At 46.6% G+C, this 17,858-nt stretch overlaps 1 protein-coding gene across 1 annotated transcript in view; it reads right to left on the reverse strand.

The window, feature by feature from the left end:
• Positions 1 to 9,781: 9,781 nt before the first annotated feature.
• Positions 9,782 to 17,858, reverse strand: part of CFAP58 (cilia and flagella associated protein 58) — a 95,461-nt gene continuing 87,384 nt past the window's right edge. The window contains exon 18 of the mRNA XM_068257839.1: positions 9,782 to 9,982. Coding sequence (XP_068113940.1) covers positions 9,862 to 9,982 — 121 coding nt within the window. The 3' untranslated portion in view covers positions 9,782 to 9,861. The remainder of the gene's footprint in view (positions 9,983 to 17,858) is intronic.

Raw genomic sequence — 17,858 nt, forward strand, 5'->3', positions numbered from 1 at the left:
TGTGCTCCCTATACTTTACTATTATATATTATTAAATATACTATTTTGATATCCTTATTTTTATGGGTGAGACGAGCCTATTTGGGTTGATATCCCGTACCCTTTTGTCAATTACTAACCCTTTGTACCTCTTATACAGGGATGCTTCAGATCAAGTGTTTTTGTGACTACGCTTGTTGTGGGTGTGAAGATCATGTTGTTGTTTTATGACCCTTATGAGGTGGGCCTAATGCTATGAAGTTCACTACAGGGAGGCAAGGGATGGGGTGTGAACTTCGGAGGGGCCACTATCCATCAGTTTTGCTGGGGGGGGGCATGAATTGTTGTTACGCCTCTGCAAATGCCAGATTTTCTCTACCGTATTTTTCAGGCTATAAGACGCTCCTGACCATAAGACGCACCTAGGTTTAGAGGACAAAAACCCGGGGGGAATATATATATATATATATATATATATATATATATATATATATATATATATATATATTAAACCTGGTGCATCCATGGTGAAGGGGCATATTGTGTATTACGCCCCCTTGTACCTCTTATGTCTCCCTGTGTCGTCCTCTGTGCCTCATGTGTCCACCTCTGTCCCACTTGTGTCCTCCTCTATGCCTCTTTGTGCCCCCATCGCGTCCTCTATGACTCTTTGTGTCCTTGGTTTGCCCCCCTGTGTTGTCCTCTGCATGGGCATAGTACAGGGAGTCCCTGACATTGCGGCAGGTTGGAGGATGGTATTGGCAGCGTTCACAAGTCAGGAGCTCCCTCTGCATTCGGATTATAAGACGCAGCGAGTTTTTCTCCCCATGTTTGGGGGAGAAAAAGTAAGTCTTATAGGCCAAAAAATATAGTACCTACTGTAAGTGACAGCGACATAGAAAAAAGATAATTTATAGTGCACTCTGGGAAAAATCTGCATTTTATGTGCATGCATTTGAAATTTGACAGTGTTTTGCATAGTTGTCCTTTAAAAGGAATCTAAAGCGAGGCTTCCATATTTATTTCCTTTTACAGTAACTTGCAAAAGTATTCGGCCCCCTTGAAGTTTTCCACATTTTGTCACATTACTGCCACAAACCTGAATCAATTTTATTGCAATTCCACATGAAAGACCAATACAAAGTGGTGTACACGTGAGAAGTGGAACGAAAATCATACATGATTCCAAACATTTTTTACAAATAAATAACTGCAAAGTGGGGGTGTGCGTATCTATTCGGCCCCCTGAGTCAATACTTTGTAGAACCACCTTTTGCTGCAATTACAGCTGCCAGTCTTTTAGGGTATGTCTATATCCACCTTTTGCGCAATTTTCAATTTTCGATTATACTTGATTAGCCGCACCCAGGCTATGCATATACATAGGTTAGGATTTAGTTAGTGTTAGGCCCCTCCCATGGAGGATTGACTTCTTCGCAGTGGGAGGGACGAGTACTTAATAGGTTGCATGCAAGCTGTTACAGGAAATCAACATCCTCCAGTGGTAGACAGGTCATGTGTATGCTCAGTGTGTATTATATCCCACAAGTGGGGCTTGCACTCTTTCGCAGGTAGGCACTAGTCTGTTTTTAAGTAGCGCTGTTCATTTCCTTGCTATGTACTAATTTATGTCTCTAACAGCTTTGCACATCTAGAGACTGAAATCCTTGCCCAGTCTTCTTTGCAAAACAGCTCAGCTCAGTCAGATAATATGGTCAGCGTTTGTGAACAGCAGTTTTCAGATCTTGCCACAGATTTTCGATTGGATTTGATTTTCGATTGGATTTAGATCTGGACTTTGACTGGGCCATTCTAAAACATGGATATGTTTTGTTTTAAACCATTCCACTGTTGCCCTGGCTTTATGTTTAGGATCGTTGTCCTGCTGGAAGGTGAACCTCCGCCCCAGTCTCAAGTCTTTTTCAGACTCCGGGCTGGTGCACACCGAGCGGGTTTTTCGTCGTTTTTGCAGCTGCTTGTGGCTGCGGATACGCTTGGTCAATGTATCTCAATGGGGTGGTTCACACCAGAGCGGGAGGCGTTTTGCTGAAACGCATACTCCCGGGGTGAGGCATTTTTTGGATTGCGGAGGCGTTTCTGCTTCCAATGTAAAGTATAGAAAAAACGTAAACCGCTCTGAAAAACGGCAGTTCAGAGCGGTTTTGCAGGCGTTTCTGTTACAGAAGCTGTTCAGTAACAGCTTTACTGTAACAATATATGAAATCTACTACACCAAAAACGCTTCCCAAAAACGCAAAATGCTAGGTGAAACGCTACAGAAAAATAAGAAAAAGCGTTTCAAAATCTGCTAGCATTTTGCGGATCTGCTAGCGGGTTTTGGTGTGCACCAGGCCTCCAAGAAATTTTCTTCCAAGTTTGCCCTGTATTTGGCAACATTTATCTTCCCATCAACTCTGACCAGCTTCCCTGTCCCTGCTGAAGAGAAGCACCCCAGAGCATGATGCTGCCACCACCATATTTGACAGTGGGGATGGTGTGTTCAGAGTGATGTGCAGTGTTAGTTTTCCGCCACACATAGCGTTTTGCATTTTGGCCAAAAAGTTCCATTTTGGTCTCATCTGACCAAAGCATCTTCTTCCACATCCAAAAACAAAAGAAAATGAGATCGGCACTAGATGACGGATGGCTCCAGGGGTAGAAGGTGAACAGGCTGTGCCTCCAGATAGCCGGATATCAATTCAAAACAAACAGGAAAAAGATCCGGGCACCAGCTCTGCGATGATTCAAACACCTTTTATTGCATCCCCATACACACAAGTGAAAATAAGCCTGACAGCCGTTTTGCAGGCTAGATGGCCCGCTTCTTCAGAGGCAATTACACAATAGTACATCAGAACAGTTCGTTTAAATACAAAAGTCGTTCATGAGCTTACCGCTATGGCGTCATCCTCCCCTATTACCGAGCGTGCGCCGGAAGGCGCCGCCCCGAGCCACTGGACCGCACGGGGTTTGTGGCCACGCCCCCTTTCAGGGACGTCACTCCGGGAGACCCGATAGGCCAGCAGCACCCACGTGACTGCTTACAACATCCCCCAGTCTTCCGTCCGTGGTATCCATGGGAAGGAGGTATTAGCATACACCGTAAAAGTCGAACTACAGTGAATAAAGTCTCTAACATTAATTCTCCATCCTCCCAATACGATGGATTTGCATGGGAAGAACTGATGACAATGGTTTGGAGTGGTCGTTTCTGGCTATTCTAGGTGGGCCGGATTTGTTTAAGAGACCCTGTTTATTATTTATTCTCAATATGGGTTTTTTTTCCCTGAGAGTCCCCTAAAGTGTTGAGGGGCCTTGTGGAGGGCAAGAATGGCGTGGGTGCGGTAGAGGATTAATAATGCTCACTGTATTTTAATGTTTTATATAGGTAATTATTTTGCTGTATGGGTGGTATATTTCTGCTCTATTTTAATGCTTTGTCCTGTGTTGTTTTCAGGTTTCCGCTGGCTGGCGAGTAGTTGTCCTGGCAACAGGATGCTAATACCTCCTTCCCATGGATACCACGGACGGAAGACTGGGGGATGTTGTAAGCAGTCACGTGGGTGCTGCTGGCCTATCGGGTTTCCCGGAGTGACGTCCCTGAAAGGGGGCGTGGCCACAAACCGTGTCCGGTCCAGTGGCTCGGGGCGGCGCCTTCCGGCGCACGCTCGGTAATGGGGGAGGATGACGCCATAGCGGTAAGCTCATGAACGACTTTTGTATTTAAACGAATTGTTCTGATGTACTATTGTGTAATAGCCTCTGAAGAAGCGGGCCATCTAGCCTGCGAAACGGCTGTCAGGCTTATTTTCACTTGTGTGTATGGGGATTCTGGGGATGCAATAAAAGGTGAATCATCGCAGAGCTGGTGCCCGGATCTTTTTCCTGTTTGTTTTGAATCTTCTTCCACATGTTTGCTATGTCCCCCACATGGCTTGTGGCAAACTGCAAACGGGACTTCTTATGTTTCTGTTAACAATGCTTTTCTTCTTGCCACTCTTCCATAAAGGCCAACTTTGTACAGTGCATGACTAATAGTTGTCCTAAGGACAGAGTCTCCCATCTGAGCTGTAGATCTCTGCAGCTTGTCCAGAGTCACCATGGGCCTCTTGACTGTATTTCTGATCAGTGCTCTCCTTGTTCGGCCTGTGAGTTTAGGTGGATGGCCTTGTCTTGGTAGGTTTACAGGTGTGCCATACGCCTTCCCTTTCTGAATGATCGCTTGAACAGTGCTCCGTGGATGTTCAAGGCTTTGGAAATCTTTTCCTAGCCTAAGCCTGCTTTAAATTTCTCAATAACTTTATCCCTAACCTGTCTGGTGTGTTCTTTGGACTTCATGTTGTTGTTGCTACCAATATTCTCTTACACAACCTCTGAGGCCGTCACAGAGCAGCTGTATTTGTACTGACATTATATTACACACAGGTGCACTCTATTTAGTCATTAGCACTCATCAGGCAATGTCTATGGGCAACTGACTGCGCTCAGACCAAAGGGGGACGAATAATTACGCACACCCCTCTTTGCAGTTATTTATTTGTAAAAAATGTTTGGAATCATGTATGATTTTCGTTCCACTTCTCATGTGTACACCACTTTGTAATGGTCTTTCATGTGGAATTCCAATAAAATTGATTCATGTTTGTGGCAGTAATATGACAAAATGTGGAAAACTTTAAGGGGGCCGAATACTTTTGCAAGCCGCTGTAAATAATACTAATTGATTGGCTATCCTGGTGATCTATTTGGCTGCAGTAGTGTCTGAATCACACACCTGAAACAAGCATGCAGCTAATCCAGTCAGACTTCAAGGACAACTGAAGCAAGAGGGATATGAAGGCTGCCATATTTATTTCCTTTTTAAGCAATACTAGTTGCCTGGCCATCTCCCTGATACTGTGTATTACTTTTAGCCATAGCCCCTGAACAAGCATGCAGTAGTTCAGATGTTTCTGACATTATTGTCAGATCTAACAAGATTAGCTGCATGCTTGTTTCGGGTGTGATTCAGACACACTGCAGCCAAATAGATCAGCAGAACTGCCAGGCAAGTGGTATTATTTTAAAGGAAATACATATGGCAGCCTCCATATACCTCTCTCTTCAGTTTTCCTTTCAGTAAGAGGAACTGTCGTGAAAATCTTACAATTTAAAACCCATACAAATAAGAAGTACATTTCTTCCAGGGTAAAATGAGCTATACATTACTTTTCTCGTATGTTGCTGTCACTTACAGTTGGTAGTAGAAATCTGACATTACCGACAGATTTTGGGTTAGTCCATCTCTTCATGGGGGATTCTCAGCATGGCCTTTATTCTTTATAAAGACATTCACTGAAAAGGATTTATACAAAGATGCTGGCCAGCTTCCCTGCTCACCTTACACTTCTTTGGCAGTTGGACGAGCAACTGCCATTCACTAAGTGCTTTTAAAAATAAAGAAAACCCTGAGAACCCCCCATGAGAGGATGAGCTAGTCCAAAAGCTGTCGATAATGTCAGATTTCTACTACTTAGTGTAAGTGACAGCAACATAGGAGAAAAGTAATTTATGGCTCATTTTACTCTGGAAGAAACTTACTTTTTACTTGTATATGTTTACATGTAATTAAAATTGTAAGATTTTCGCGACTGAGGTCCTTTAAAGAGTAACTGTCAGGCTGCAAAAGCTAATTTATACCTCTATTCTCCTGTGTTAAACAGTTTAGAAGGAAGCCAAAAAGGCAATACTGAAGTTAAAAATCTCTCTTACTTTTGATGTGTGCTGAACAGCAAGGCTGTTATTCCCAAGCTCCTAAGGAGGATGACAGGCCGCATAATATATTGCAAAGCATTCTGGGGCTGCTTCTCCCCAGTGCACTACCTTGGGTCCTCCCCTTCATTTCCCTATCATGCCCTAAGGCTGTGAGAAGTTACAGGCTCATGTTACAGCAGCCTAAACTCACAGCACTGAAAAATCACAGGGCACAAGTTCTTAGTGTATACTGCATGAGTCTGCTATTGTTCCTAGCCACATGGCTAATTAATATTCACTGCACAGTAGTGTTGTCCAATCATGAACCATTAGGATCTTTTTTGTGAGTTGAATCATCAGGAAGCAGGGAGGACATGACATCACAATTAGCTTCATAGGAAACAGACAAACATGGAACCTGCCATGAGCTGTCAGGAGCATCATTCTCTGCAAATACTATATACAAATTCTGTGAAATCCAAACGTGGACAGTGAAATGCATATGTAATGTAAGTACAGCCAATATTTAGCTACTGATATATGTGTTTTTTTTTTCCTATACCTAACAGGTCCTCTTTAAGATGATCAATCCCTTTAAAGTGTTTCTTCCGCCTTCTGATCAGTCCCTAAAATGAAAATGTATTCGATGGTAGCTTGGACTGATAAGTCCTATTGGACGAAACAGAGTAGGGCAGAGCCTACTATATTATATGCATTGACGTCATTGCACTTAAAGGGATACTGTAGGGGGGGGGGGTCGGGGAAAATGAGCTGAACTTACCCGGGGCTTCTAATGGTCCCCCGCAGACTTCCTGTGTTGGCGCAGCCACTCACCGATGCTCCGGCCCCGCCTCCAGTTCACTTCTGGAATTTCTGACTTTAAAGTCAGAAAACCACTGAGACCTGCACGCCCGTGTCCTCGCTTCCGCTGATGTCACCAGGAGTGTACTGCGCAGACACAGACCATACTGGGCCTACGCTGTGCGCTCTTGATGACATCAGCGGGATCGAGGACACGGCAACGCAGGCGCAGTGGTTTTCAGACTTTAAAGTCAGAAATTCCAGAAGTGAACTGGAGGCGGGGCCGGAGCATCGGTGAGTGGCTGCGCCAACACAGGATGTCTGCGGGGACCGTTAGAAGCCCCGGGTAAGTTCAACTCATTTTCCCCTGACCCCCTATAGTATCCCTTTAAAAGAATAGAGCGCTCGTGTAGTTTGTATGCTTCTGGGAAAGTTCACTGGCGGGACGCCACAGTGTTTAAACTTACAGTGCCCCGGAGAACTAACACGCCGTGCACCTTATCTTTTATGGATCCTTGTGGATGCTTGCTGGAATACACTTTTATCTGTGGAATCCTTCCTGGGTTATCCTTACTGGCTGGTGTGACAGCCCAAGTGCTAGATCCACCTGGTGTATGAGGTGCAACTATCCGGTGAGCCCGTCTGATTGATTGAGGATTCTGATGTTATGGTCACTGTGTGCTGCTGACCTTTTATCAGTTACAGATGCAGCATTACGCTATGGGAGTGTCGCGATTCTTCTTTTCAGATATTGATTACTGTGGAGTGCGCACTGGTATCTTTATAGACCTTTATCTCTAGTTATCTGGCTTGCAGCCACTGCCATGCATCCCCTTTTCTTATTTCTCTCTGCTTCAATCACAATAGACAATATACAGTACACTGCGTCCTGAGGCTGGAGCCTCTCTCGCCTCTGCCTCGGCCCTGCACAGACCAGTTGAGAATCCTCACTTTGCCTCTGGTGCAGAGTTTGTCTTGTTTGAGAGTTGTGCCTGGTGCGGTCAGCCTGGAGCATCCTTTCTTTGCAGGCAATATCCTCTGCGGTGTTCCCATTTCAGGTGCTTCCATGACAAGGGGCGGCGGTGAGTGCTCCCAGACTGGCATGTCATTACACAGGCGGCAGCAGCAGCAGCAGCAGCAGCAGTTATCCTCACAGAGTCTTCTGTGAGATTGAAGAGCAGCCCAGCATTTATCTCACTGTCCGCTGCTCTGACACTGCAGATCCGCAATGGCCAGAAGCTTACGTTTATCTGAGTGGATGGAACAGGCACAGCCTAACAATGAAGCCGCAATGCTGCTATATATCCCGCCGAGCGGCTAGACTGACTGTAATGTGTCACCTTCCATAGGGCTGCTGCTAATACTCGCTCCCTAAAGATAGACCTGTATCACTCAATGTATGGCCAGGTCGACCATTAGCTAGATCCCTTTCTGATCTATTGCCTGCCCACACACTGATTTCCAATAGATCTACTAGAAATCAATCTGCTGCCACCCCCCAAGTGCATATGTGCCCACCCCACCACCCCCCATGCAGTGTTGCAGGTACACTTGTCCACCCGTGTGAATCCTAGCCTTCTCTGGTGTCTGGAGTTACAGCTGGCACCTGTACCATGTGACACCAGCTGCATGTAGTTAAGGCACTATGTGCGCTGATGCCATCTGGTACAGGCACTCTCTGTAATGCCAGACACCAGAAGAGGCTAGGATTGGCACCGGTGGACAAGTGTGCCTGCAACACTGCATGGGGGGGGGGGGGGGGGGGGGAGAGATGATGCGGGACATGAGTCCATTCATTATCAGTGCAGGCCTGTTTGGCGCAGGGTGAAGTCGAAAGAAGGCTCACCGTGCTCCTGCACAAACTCCGGGGCTGCGCTGATAACTCGGGGGGACAATTGCAGACACTGGCTATTGCCGGCGGCCAAATTACCCCTTTTTTTTCTTACTAATTTGTGCGGCTCCTGGCTGAAACTCCAGGCACTCAAATCAGGAATGGCGCCAAAATCAGCCACCTCATACATAGATGGTTTAAGATGTAATGGGACCCTAGGCAAGGTAGTAGATTTGGGGAACCTTTGAGATCTTTTTGGTGAAGTAGAGAGAGGTCAGAAAATTGGCTTGTGGGGCCCCTTGATGCCCACTGGGCTCCAGGCACCTGCCTAGGTTGCCTGGAGGATGATCCCGCTCTGCTCAGACACATATACACTTGGAAAGACACCAGTCGGGAGTTTGTCTAAAACTGACGCACACCCAATCAATCCCTTGCGCCTCAAAAGATCGATCGGGTGGCCATGCTGTTAAAACTATCAAATCAAAAGCTGAAGGGGAGCTACTGGAAAGTGCAAAGCTCAATCAACAGCTTGTGCTGTTGTTCAAATTTGGGACCACGTAGTTCGGAACCCAAACAGCACTTTAGCACCATTTCAGCACCGGACAGCAGGATGGGGTGCGTTCCATCTGATACTTCCTGATTCCAAGCTGGAAGGAGGAAGTAGTATCAGCACTAAATGGAACACACACAGGTCTTCTGAAATCTTTTTAAACCATGTGGTCCCGAATTTGAACAACGCTGCAATCAACAACTGCCCAGGGCCGGGCCGAGGCATAGGCTGGAGAGGCTCTAGCCTCAGGGCGCAGTGTAGGAGGGGGTGCACAATTCATTCAGCTGTCATTCCTAATTGTGTTTGAAGCAGAAAGAAATAAGAAAAGGGGATGCATAGCAGTGACTGCAAGCCAGATAACTAGATATTAAGGTGTTGGGGAGGTTGTGGGCCCTGTGGCACCTCTTAGTCTAATAGCAATCAGTGTGTGACGGCTGGGGTGGGAAGGATGGAGGGGCGCACTTTGGTGTCTCAGCCTTGGCTGCTGGAGGACCTTGCCCCGCCTCTGCCCAGAGCTATTATATCAGAGTGGCAGCACAGAGATATCAGTTATTCTTGAATTGGACCCCAGTAAAAGGAAATTGAGCCAGACTACCAGCGGGATGCGGAAACAGGGTGGACTTCAAAAGACATGCTAATCAAATGTTTTATGGACAATATCTATATAATCTAATTTCAAGAGGTAGATCGATGTACACATGGGAGAGGGGAATGATGCCCAATACTGTCCTATACAGAAGGTAGGTGGAGCACAAGTAGGAAGTTTCCCCCTGCTGCTCGCTGCTGGGATTACAATAGTGGTTAGCCCCTGACCATTGGTGCGGATATACTAATATTCCCAGTGTGCCGCCTCGTCCGCTGTCATACAAAAGTAAGAGTTCTAGAAGAAAACAGACCAAACCATTTATTGTGATTGTTCTTAGCAGGAAGACAGTGAAATACAATGTGAAAAATATAATAAAGCAGTTCAGGCTGCAATCTTGGGGGCGTGGCTGAGTGGAAATCCGCCTCCCGTGAATCGCGGTCCTTCTGGTTTTTGTGGCTGCAGAAACTGAGCGTCCGATTCCGCCATACTCCGTTCCTTCTCCCTAAACACAGACACAACAACGTCATTACACCATTTGCTACATGAAGAAGAAAGACTTAAGTACGGAGTTTGGCTCAGCTCCCACTATACAAACTCCACACAGACAGCAAACCTGTGATTCTAGCGCTGTAAGGCAACCACACCCAATCACTAACCAATGCCACCAGTCACATGATCATGACTTGAATACAGAGGCGTAACTAGAGGGGTGGAGGCATGGCTCGTGCCATGGGCACCACCGCCCCATGTATGCCATGCATGCCCCCGTGCGCAGTGCCACAGCCACCTGTGCTGCCTTCTGTTTGTTGCCTCCCGGTCTGTGTGCCCTAACACCTCACTGTCACTGTCAGGCCTTAGATCAAAGGTGACAGCTATACAAACTCCATGCAGACAGCAAACCTGGGATTCTAGCGCTGCAAGGCAACCACGCCCAACTACTAACCAATGCCACCAGTCACATGATCATTACCTGAATAAGATCACATGATCTGAGAAGCGTTCCCTGCTACTGAGTTAGTTACTAGGGTCCTAAAAAAGGTTGGAAACCTTGAGCAGCAGTGCACAGCAATTTTACCAGTCCTAACGCCAGGAAAGCCACACCCGTCAGTCAGTTAGGGCAATGTGTGTTACCATAATAACGCATTGCTATTGGAATGCGTGGTGTAACACGTGTTACCATAGCAACGCCTGACACTAATAGAGTAATGGGTGGTGCTTCCTGACGTTGGGACCGGTAAAATTGCTATGCGCTGCCTGTTAATGACATCAGGGCTTATATGACTTCAGCCTCTCCAAGTGTAATCTATTTTCGATTTGCTTTGTGTACAAAGCCGCCATCACGCAACCCACTACCGTAATCCATTTGTCTTTCAGCAACCCTTGCTATCATCTAATGTGACCCAGGGAAGGGCTGTGGTCATCTGACACCTGACAGAGACAAGTTTTCACAAACCCCAGACCACGAGACCGGTCATTTTGGCGCGTTCACAGCAGTGTAGCGTTTGACCTGGGTGCCGCCATAGACGTAATGTTATTACATGTTACATAATATTATTACGGCTATAGCGGGATTTCGATGTAAGTCAGGTGACAGCAATAGACAGACCCCAAATTATGTCTTCCCCGAGTTGCAACAAACAAACATTCCCAACTGACCGGGCGCCATAATAATACGTACCCCCAGATCAGGTTGCCAGGGTAAGGGCCCTTTTCCCCTATGAAACGTGTTTGCATTCGCAATCGAACTTCTTGCCATTTCCACTATTTCGCTGCGATCTGATCGCGATCCGTAGGGTGTATGGCATGATTTGCGGTGTGTTCACGTATTCCGAAGGGAGGAAATAAAACCCTGAATTACCGAATCCCAAAATCGCAGCGACATTGCTATGTGATTTTACTCTTTGTATAGGTGCAGCAGGCTGTCGATTTGTGATTTAAAAAAAATAAAAATAATCGCACTAGTGGAAAACCTCTTGCAATCTGCAAAACGTAAGCGATCCGAGTTTCAGATCAGACCGCAGCTAGTGGGAAAGGGCTCTAAATCACAAACAGTTAGAAAAAGGTTTATTGGAGAAAATAAAGAAATTCCGTGCGGTTTCCACGGAGCTCACCTTACCCGTCGCGGAATAAATTTTCCTCTATGTTGCGAAACAGGAAATGGCTTTACCCCGGGAAGCGTTCACGCCATTATCAATATGCTTCTCGGGGTTCATTAATCTCCGCTAATTATACACTCTGAGCGCCTTGTAAAAGCAGATGTTTTATTGCTGGAGCTACAGACGACCGGCTTATCTAACACAGACTCCTATTTATACTTTGCACCGCCGAACAAATAGCTTAGCGGGCTCATTATATAAAATAACACAGAGGAACGGCCTGCTTCAAACCCACCAACACATAGTGACTTCCATGTATACGAGCGCTGTAACAACAGCGCAGGAGATTTGGGCGCAGCCGGCGCCATCATAGACCGTAATAGGTATTACAGCTATAGCAGCGCTCAGTGAGTAACTTCGACGCTGTCAGAAGACGGAGCTGAAGTTACTTTTAAAACACTGTAATTCGGCCTCCAGCAATAGCTGGTAGCTACATTACATCATTCCCCACCATCCACGTGGACCTGGAGGGGGAATAGTAATTAACGCCGGGACTTGTGCAGCAGCAGGTGCAGGATTTTTACCACACTCCGCCGCCGTGTAATGAAAGTCTATGAAGACTTTCATACTGCGATGTTACGGCGCAACGGAAGTGACGTTTTCGCCACATCCCCTACGCAGGTCAAGAACTACGTTAACGCAGCGGCGCTGCGTCAAGTTGCAGAGATCTGCGTCGGCCCGGAAGTCATGTCAGTGTATGGTGACGTGTGGATCCTTAAAAAAAACACAGACGCGACGTTGTGGCGCGCATGCGCGGAAATGTATTTAAACAATACACTACTGCATACTCAAAGCAGGAAGTGACGGCAAGCACGCATCACACGTGTGTCACTTCCTGCTTGGCTGGTGGCCAGACATGGAACACTGCGCAATAGCGCGGTGTTCCCTAAGACCTGATTTTGGCGATGTGGTGCGTTGGGCGCGTTGCACCAATTTGCTGACGCTGGTTTCTGGTGTGAAACCAGCTTGAGGCCGGTTTTACACTTATGTTTTGCATTGCAGTGGGGGTGCAATGCTCCTGCCAAATCCCACCGCAACTTAAAACATGACAAACATATGAGTGAGCTGATAGGGTCATAGGCATAGCACCGGCCACCGCACAGTGATGCACTCCCTGCTGGGCAGAAAGTACATCACTGGGATTCCCATTGCTCTGCACATGCGCGCCGCAACACACCATCAGTGAAATCTCAGTTTCGCCTATTGACTCCAATGACTACTGGAAGTCATACAGTAATGCGCTGCAGGCTTTGTGTCAGCTCGGCTGTGATTCAAAAACTTCCTGCGTAACGCAACACGGTAAGTGTGCTAGTCTGTCCCATTGGCTTGCATTGCCATTGCATTACCCTGCAGTAGAACAGGGAAACGCAATGCACACTTGTAATGCAAGCGTAAAAGGAGCCTCAAACGTACTCTTATAACTCTTATCACGGTCGCGCTAGCGTTATAGCGGCTGTTTTCGCGCACAAATTCGCGTTTGCGTGCAAAACGCTAGCGCGACCGTGATAAGAGTTATCACGGCTTTGTGAATCAAGCCCCGTGTCTCCTTCCCCAATGCCCCCACCATACCTCCCAACTTTTTTGAGATGAGAAAGAGGGACACTTAACCTCCCTGGCGGTAAGCCCGACCTACGCTCGGGCTAGCTGCCGGAGAGGATCACGTGGCCCCCAGAGGATATTTTTTAATAAAATTTGCATACTACGGTTAAGCTAGCACTTCGCTAGCTAACCATGTCCCCCCAAGTCCCTCTTGGGGGGCATTACCTAAATGACGAGATCTTTGTATAAACAAAGAAATATTTATTTAGCACAGGCAACGCTTTTCACGGGTCTAAGCCCGCTTCCTCAGGCCAATAACAGTGCCATTGCAAATAGCCGATCAGCAAAGGGAGCCTCTAAGAGTCTCTGTGGTCTCCATCTGCTTCTTGTGGGCGGTTGTCCCTCTGCAACCTGCCTTTGTGAGTAGTACCTTACCTGTTGACATCCCATATATGAAAACATATTGCGCTTTTGTGCTCTCTTTTTTGTATCCTGAATCTTTTTTCCTCTAGGGTGCTGAGACACCCCTACTACTCTACGTCCTACAAACTGACCCGTCACCTTCAGAGTTCATGGTCAAGGCTGGACCTATATTTTTTCTGATCCTAGGCCAAATGTGTTGTGACTCCCCTTCCTTGTGCAGTAGCGCCCCTCCCATTCCATGTACAGCCCCCTCATCCATGTTTATCCCTATGCTTCTGCCCCTCTCTTTCTTGAACAGCTCACATGGACATTGGCTTCCCTTTTTCTTGTGTTCCTCCCCATTTGCAGCCTCCTCTTTCATGTGTAGCAACTTCTTTTATGTCCAGGTGCCTCCTTAAGCTGCAGCCGCCCAAGACCCAGGCCTTTGTGGCCTTCCCAGAAATCCGGCCCTGTACATGATGCAAAGTTCTGCCTCCTCCCGTTCCTCATCATCGTTTCCAGGGGTCCAGATGCGATCTCTACATCTCCCATCTCATCTGAATATTCATGTCTACAAAACTCATTAGTGTTTAGCATCTAAACTAGCATTCTCATTAAGTGCAGGGTCTGTTGAATTCACGTCTCTTGCGGAGATCTGAGCAACTTTGACAAGGGACAAATTGTAATGAGTATATAAATGGATTGCAGCAACTCTCTAATAGAAGATATTGTGGGGTGCCTCCGACAGGCAGTGGTTATTATCTATCAAAAGTGGTACATAGCCAAGGAAGGATGCAAGGGAACCGACAACAGGGTCATGTGTGCCAAGGCAAAAGAATGTAATCTGCAGAGCTGCTATAAAGGGAACCTGAATTGAGAGGAATATGGAGGCTGCAATCTTCATTCCTTTATAAACAATGGCAGTTGCCTGGCTGTCATGCTTGTTTTTGACTCACACCTGCAACAAGTATTCAGCCAGTGGAGTCACACCAGAGTCACAGCATCTGACCTGCTGCTCATTATGATACAGTGACTTCAAGCAGAAATAAACTAAGATGAAATGGGCTGTAGGCAAGATAGCAGTTTTTACTCACCAGTGATGGTCACCTGGCTTTTGTTTTGTAAAATGTGGTAGGAGCTAGCAACTCCCAGGCCCCTAGAGACTCTCTCCAGGCCCAAGGCAAATGCCTAGAATAGCCTCCTGGTTCTGACATAGAGTATTAGAGCCAGAGCATCACCCCAAAAGTCAGGCACCTGGCATGGTTTATAAGAGACTGAAGAATGCAGACTCTGTATTTACCTCTCTACAGGTTCACTTAAAGCCAAGTGTAGCTGATATCTTAATAAGTAGTGTATTTATACTTACCTAGGCTTAAGCCCCATGAGGTAGCTGTGCTTCCTCACTGTCCTCTCCAGCTGCTCTATTCTCTAGACGTTAAAACTTGGCTATCTAGAGGAAGTAAAAGTCGTAACAAGGTTTCTGTAGGTGAACCTGTGGAAGGATGATTAACAGGAGAGTAATCTGGCCAGTCACGTGCTTCGGTGCATGCGCAGCTTGGCCGAGCACGTGCCTCCATCCCACTCCCGCGCAGGATAGTGTGACTGGACAGATTACCTGCGCGGATAACTAACGAACGGAGTGGATGAAGGGGACAGTGAGGGAGACCACCCATCTCATGTGGCCGGAGGAAGCCCAAGGTTAGTCAGGTGCCTCAACGTCCTCTGGATTGCCTCCATTTTCCAACATTCAGCTGTTAGATCTGTGACTGGAATTCCAGTTGTAGCTACTACGCACGCGTGGTCCTGTGTGTGCGCCCTCCTCATACACACTTTGTTGCTGTTCTTTTGATAACTGTGCATACGCAGAATGCTCATAGCGAGTGGGTTCGAGAAGTGCGCAGTAAGCGTAGGCATGCACAGTAGGCGTTCCAGTCACAGATATTAAGGAGCGATGAGCGGCACAATGGACAGGACTCAAAGGGACCTCATGGGCTGCAGGGGGCTGGAAGGAACTCCAGGTATGTTAAACCCCCAAGTTTGAATCCAGTTCATGGGGTGCATTAAACAGCTCCTGCCTGCAGCTGCAGAGAAGAATGCTTTGCGATACGGACTAGCGCACCGTGTGATAACGTCATACAGCATTGTCCTCTGAGGATAGGCAAAGATCACAATATGACTCAGATGTGAAAACTAAATGTACTGTATGTAAAATCCTGTTCCATCCGCATCTCTTCATCTTGAGAGGGACAGAAGTCAATATCAATCAATGCTGAGGAGGGCCTTGAAAGTTCTGGGTGAAGAAGAAGCCATAGAAGAAGCTGGAGTGCTCTGTTATTGTGCAGGGAAAGCATTTGCCACAGGTGACCTCGCATACCATACATCCAAGAATGCTCAGTGTCAGCAATGTCACTGAGGTTATCAAAGCACTCTCCTACCTCAAAACAGCACAGCTGGAGGATGACCTACTAAAGACTTGACATGAAGTGGACCAGGAAGTACGGACTGACAGGGTTAGTCTACTTCAGTGATGGCTAACCTTGGCACTCCAGCTGTGGTGGAACTACAAGTCCCATGAGGCATTGCAATACTTTGACAGCTCTAAGCATAACTCGGGTAGGCAGAGGCATGATGGGATTTGTAGCTTTGTCACAGCTGGAGTGCCAAGGTTAGCCATCACTGGTCTATTTCTAATGAAACCGCTAGAAACAGAGGCATGAAAATACAGTAAAATGCACTAAAAACAGGTAGTGGTGGACTTGCCCAAATATAGACTCAGAAAGTCACGATTCTGCATAAATTTAGCGTAAAATATTAGACTTAAATCAAAAAAGCTCCAAACAGGCAACACAGTTAGCAGGCATGAACCTGCTTCTTCAGGCAATAAAAGGAGCAGCTTTGTTGAACTGTAAGCCAAAAATAGCACCTCTGTTTCTAGCTGTAGGTCTGTTTTATTCTGTTTCTAGATGTTTCCTCACTAATAGTCCACCTTTGGTGGAGGGGTGTTACCCCTTTTGTTGTTTTTCAACATCTTCATGGAGCAACATCTTAACAGGAGTGGGGGCAGGTCTAATCTCTAATAGAGATTCTCTATACAGTGGTTACCTTAGTGGGGAAGTCCCGGGTAAGTAGATCTTTTTTTATTTTGTCTCCTCACATCTGTCCTTTAAATAGGAACTTTACTGTGTATGACTTCAAGCAATCCTGAAGCGATGAATAAAGAAAATAGATAGATAGATAGCTAGATGCTTACTTCAGTACTGAGAAGCCTCTGGGTAGTCCAGAGGCTTCCTGTATCTTCATGCATGGTGCAGCTCCAGCGATGGGTCCCTCTAAACATATTTGACCTAGCAGGTCAAATATGTTTCTACAGTGAATCCGATAGATAGCAATAGGTTGGCACTGCAGTGTGGATACAAGTAACTCTAGAACGTGCATCAGTGGGGTGACGTGTGCCTCTTCCTTAAATGTCCCTTATCAGCGTGCTCAAGCTGGCAGGTATTGGTATTAGATAAGTAAATAGAGTAAAAAAGAAGAGAAATGCTGCCACTGCTGCAGTGACTGAATTTATTGTTGCAAGATAAACATCAAAAGTGCAAAAATCCAAACTTCAAAAAATGGTACACATACGAAATTGAGTGAGGCGGCACGGTGGGTGGTAGTGGGTGCCGGGTACAGGATGCCAGACGGCCGTTTTCCGCACGACAGATTATTGGGTGGGGCTGGGGAAGACCCAGCTGTCATGGTACACATTGGCACCAATGACAAAGTTAGTGGGAGATGGAAGGTCCTCAAAAATGATTTTCAGGTACTTGGAGATAAACTTAAAGCAAGGACCTCCAAGGTGGTGTTCTCTGAAATACTGCCAGTGCCACGCGCTACATCTGAGAGACAGAGGGAGCTTAGGGAGTTAAATAAGTGGCTGAGAAATTGGTGTAGGAAGGAAGGGTTTGGGTTCCTGGAGAACTGGGCAGACTTTGCAGTCGGCTACAGGTTCTACAGCAGGGATGGGCTGCACCTTAATGGGGAGGGTGCAGCTGCATTGGGGGAGAAGATGGCTAAACGGTTGGAGGAGATTTTAAACTAGGATCTGGGGGGAGGCGGGAGGATAAAGTCTCAATATGTAGACAAGATAAGGTAAAAAGACAGTGGGAGCCTAACATTATGGGGGGTGGAGAGGGGGGTGGGGACAGTATAAAGATTAAGGAGGTTGGTAAAACTTCAAGTAGCCCATTTCGTGTAAACAAAATTGGTAAATGTGTTGGTAAAAATATAAAGTGCATG

The sequence above is a fragment of the Hyperolius riggenbachi genome, chromosome 10, assembly GCF_040937935.1.
Source record: "Hyperolius riggenbachi isolate aHypRig1 chromosome 10, aHypRig1.pri, whole genome shotgun sequence".
NCBI lineage: Eukaryota > Metazoa > Chordata > Amphibia > Anura > Hyperoliidae > Hyperolius > Hyperolius riggenbachi.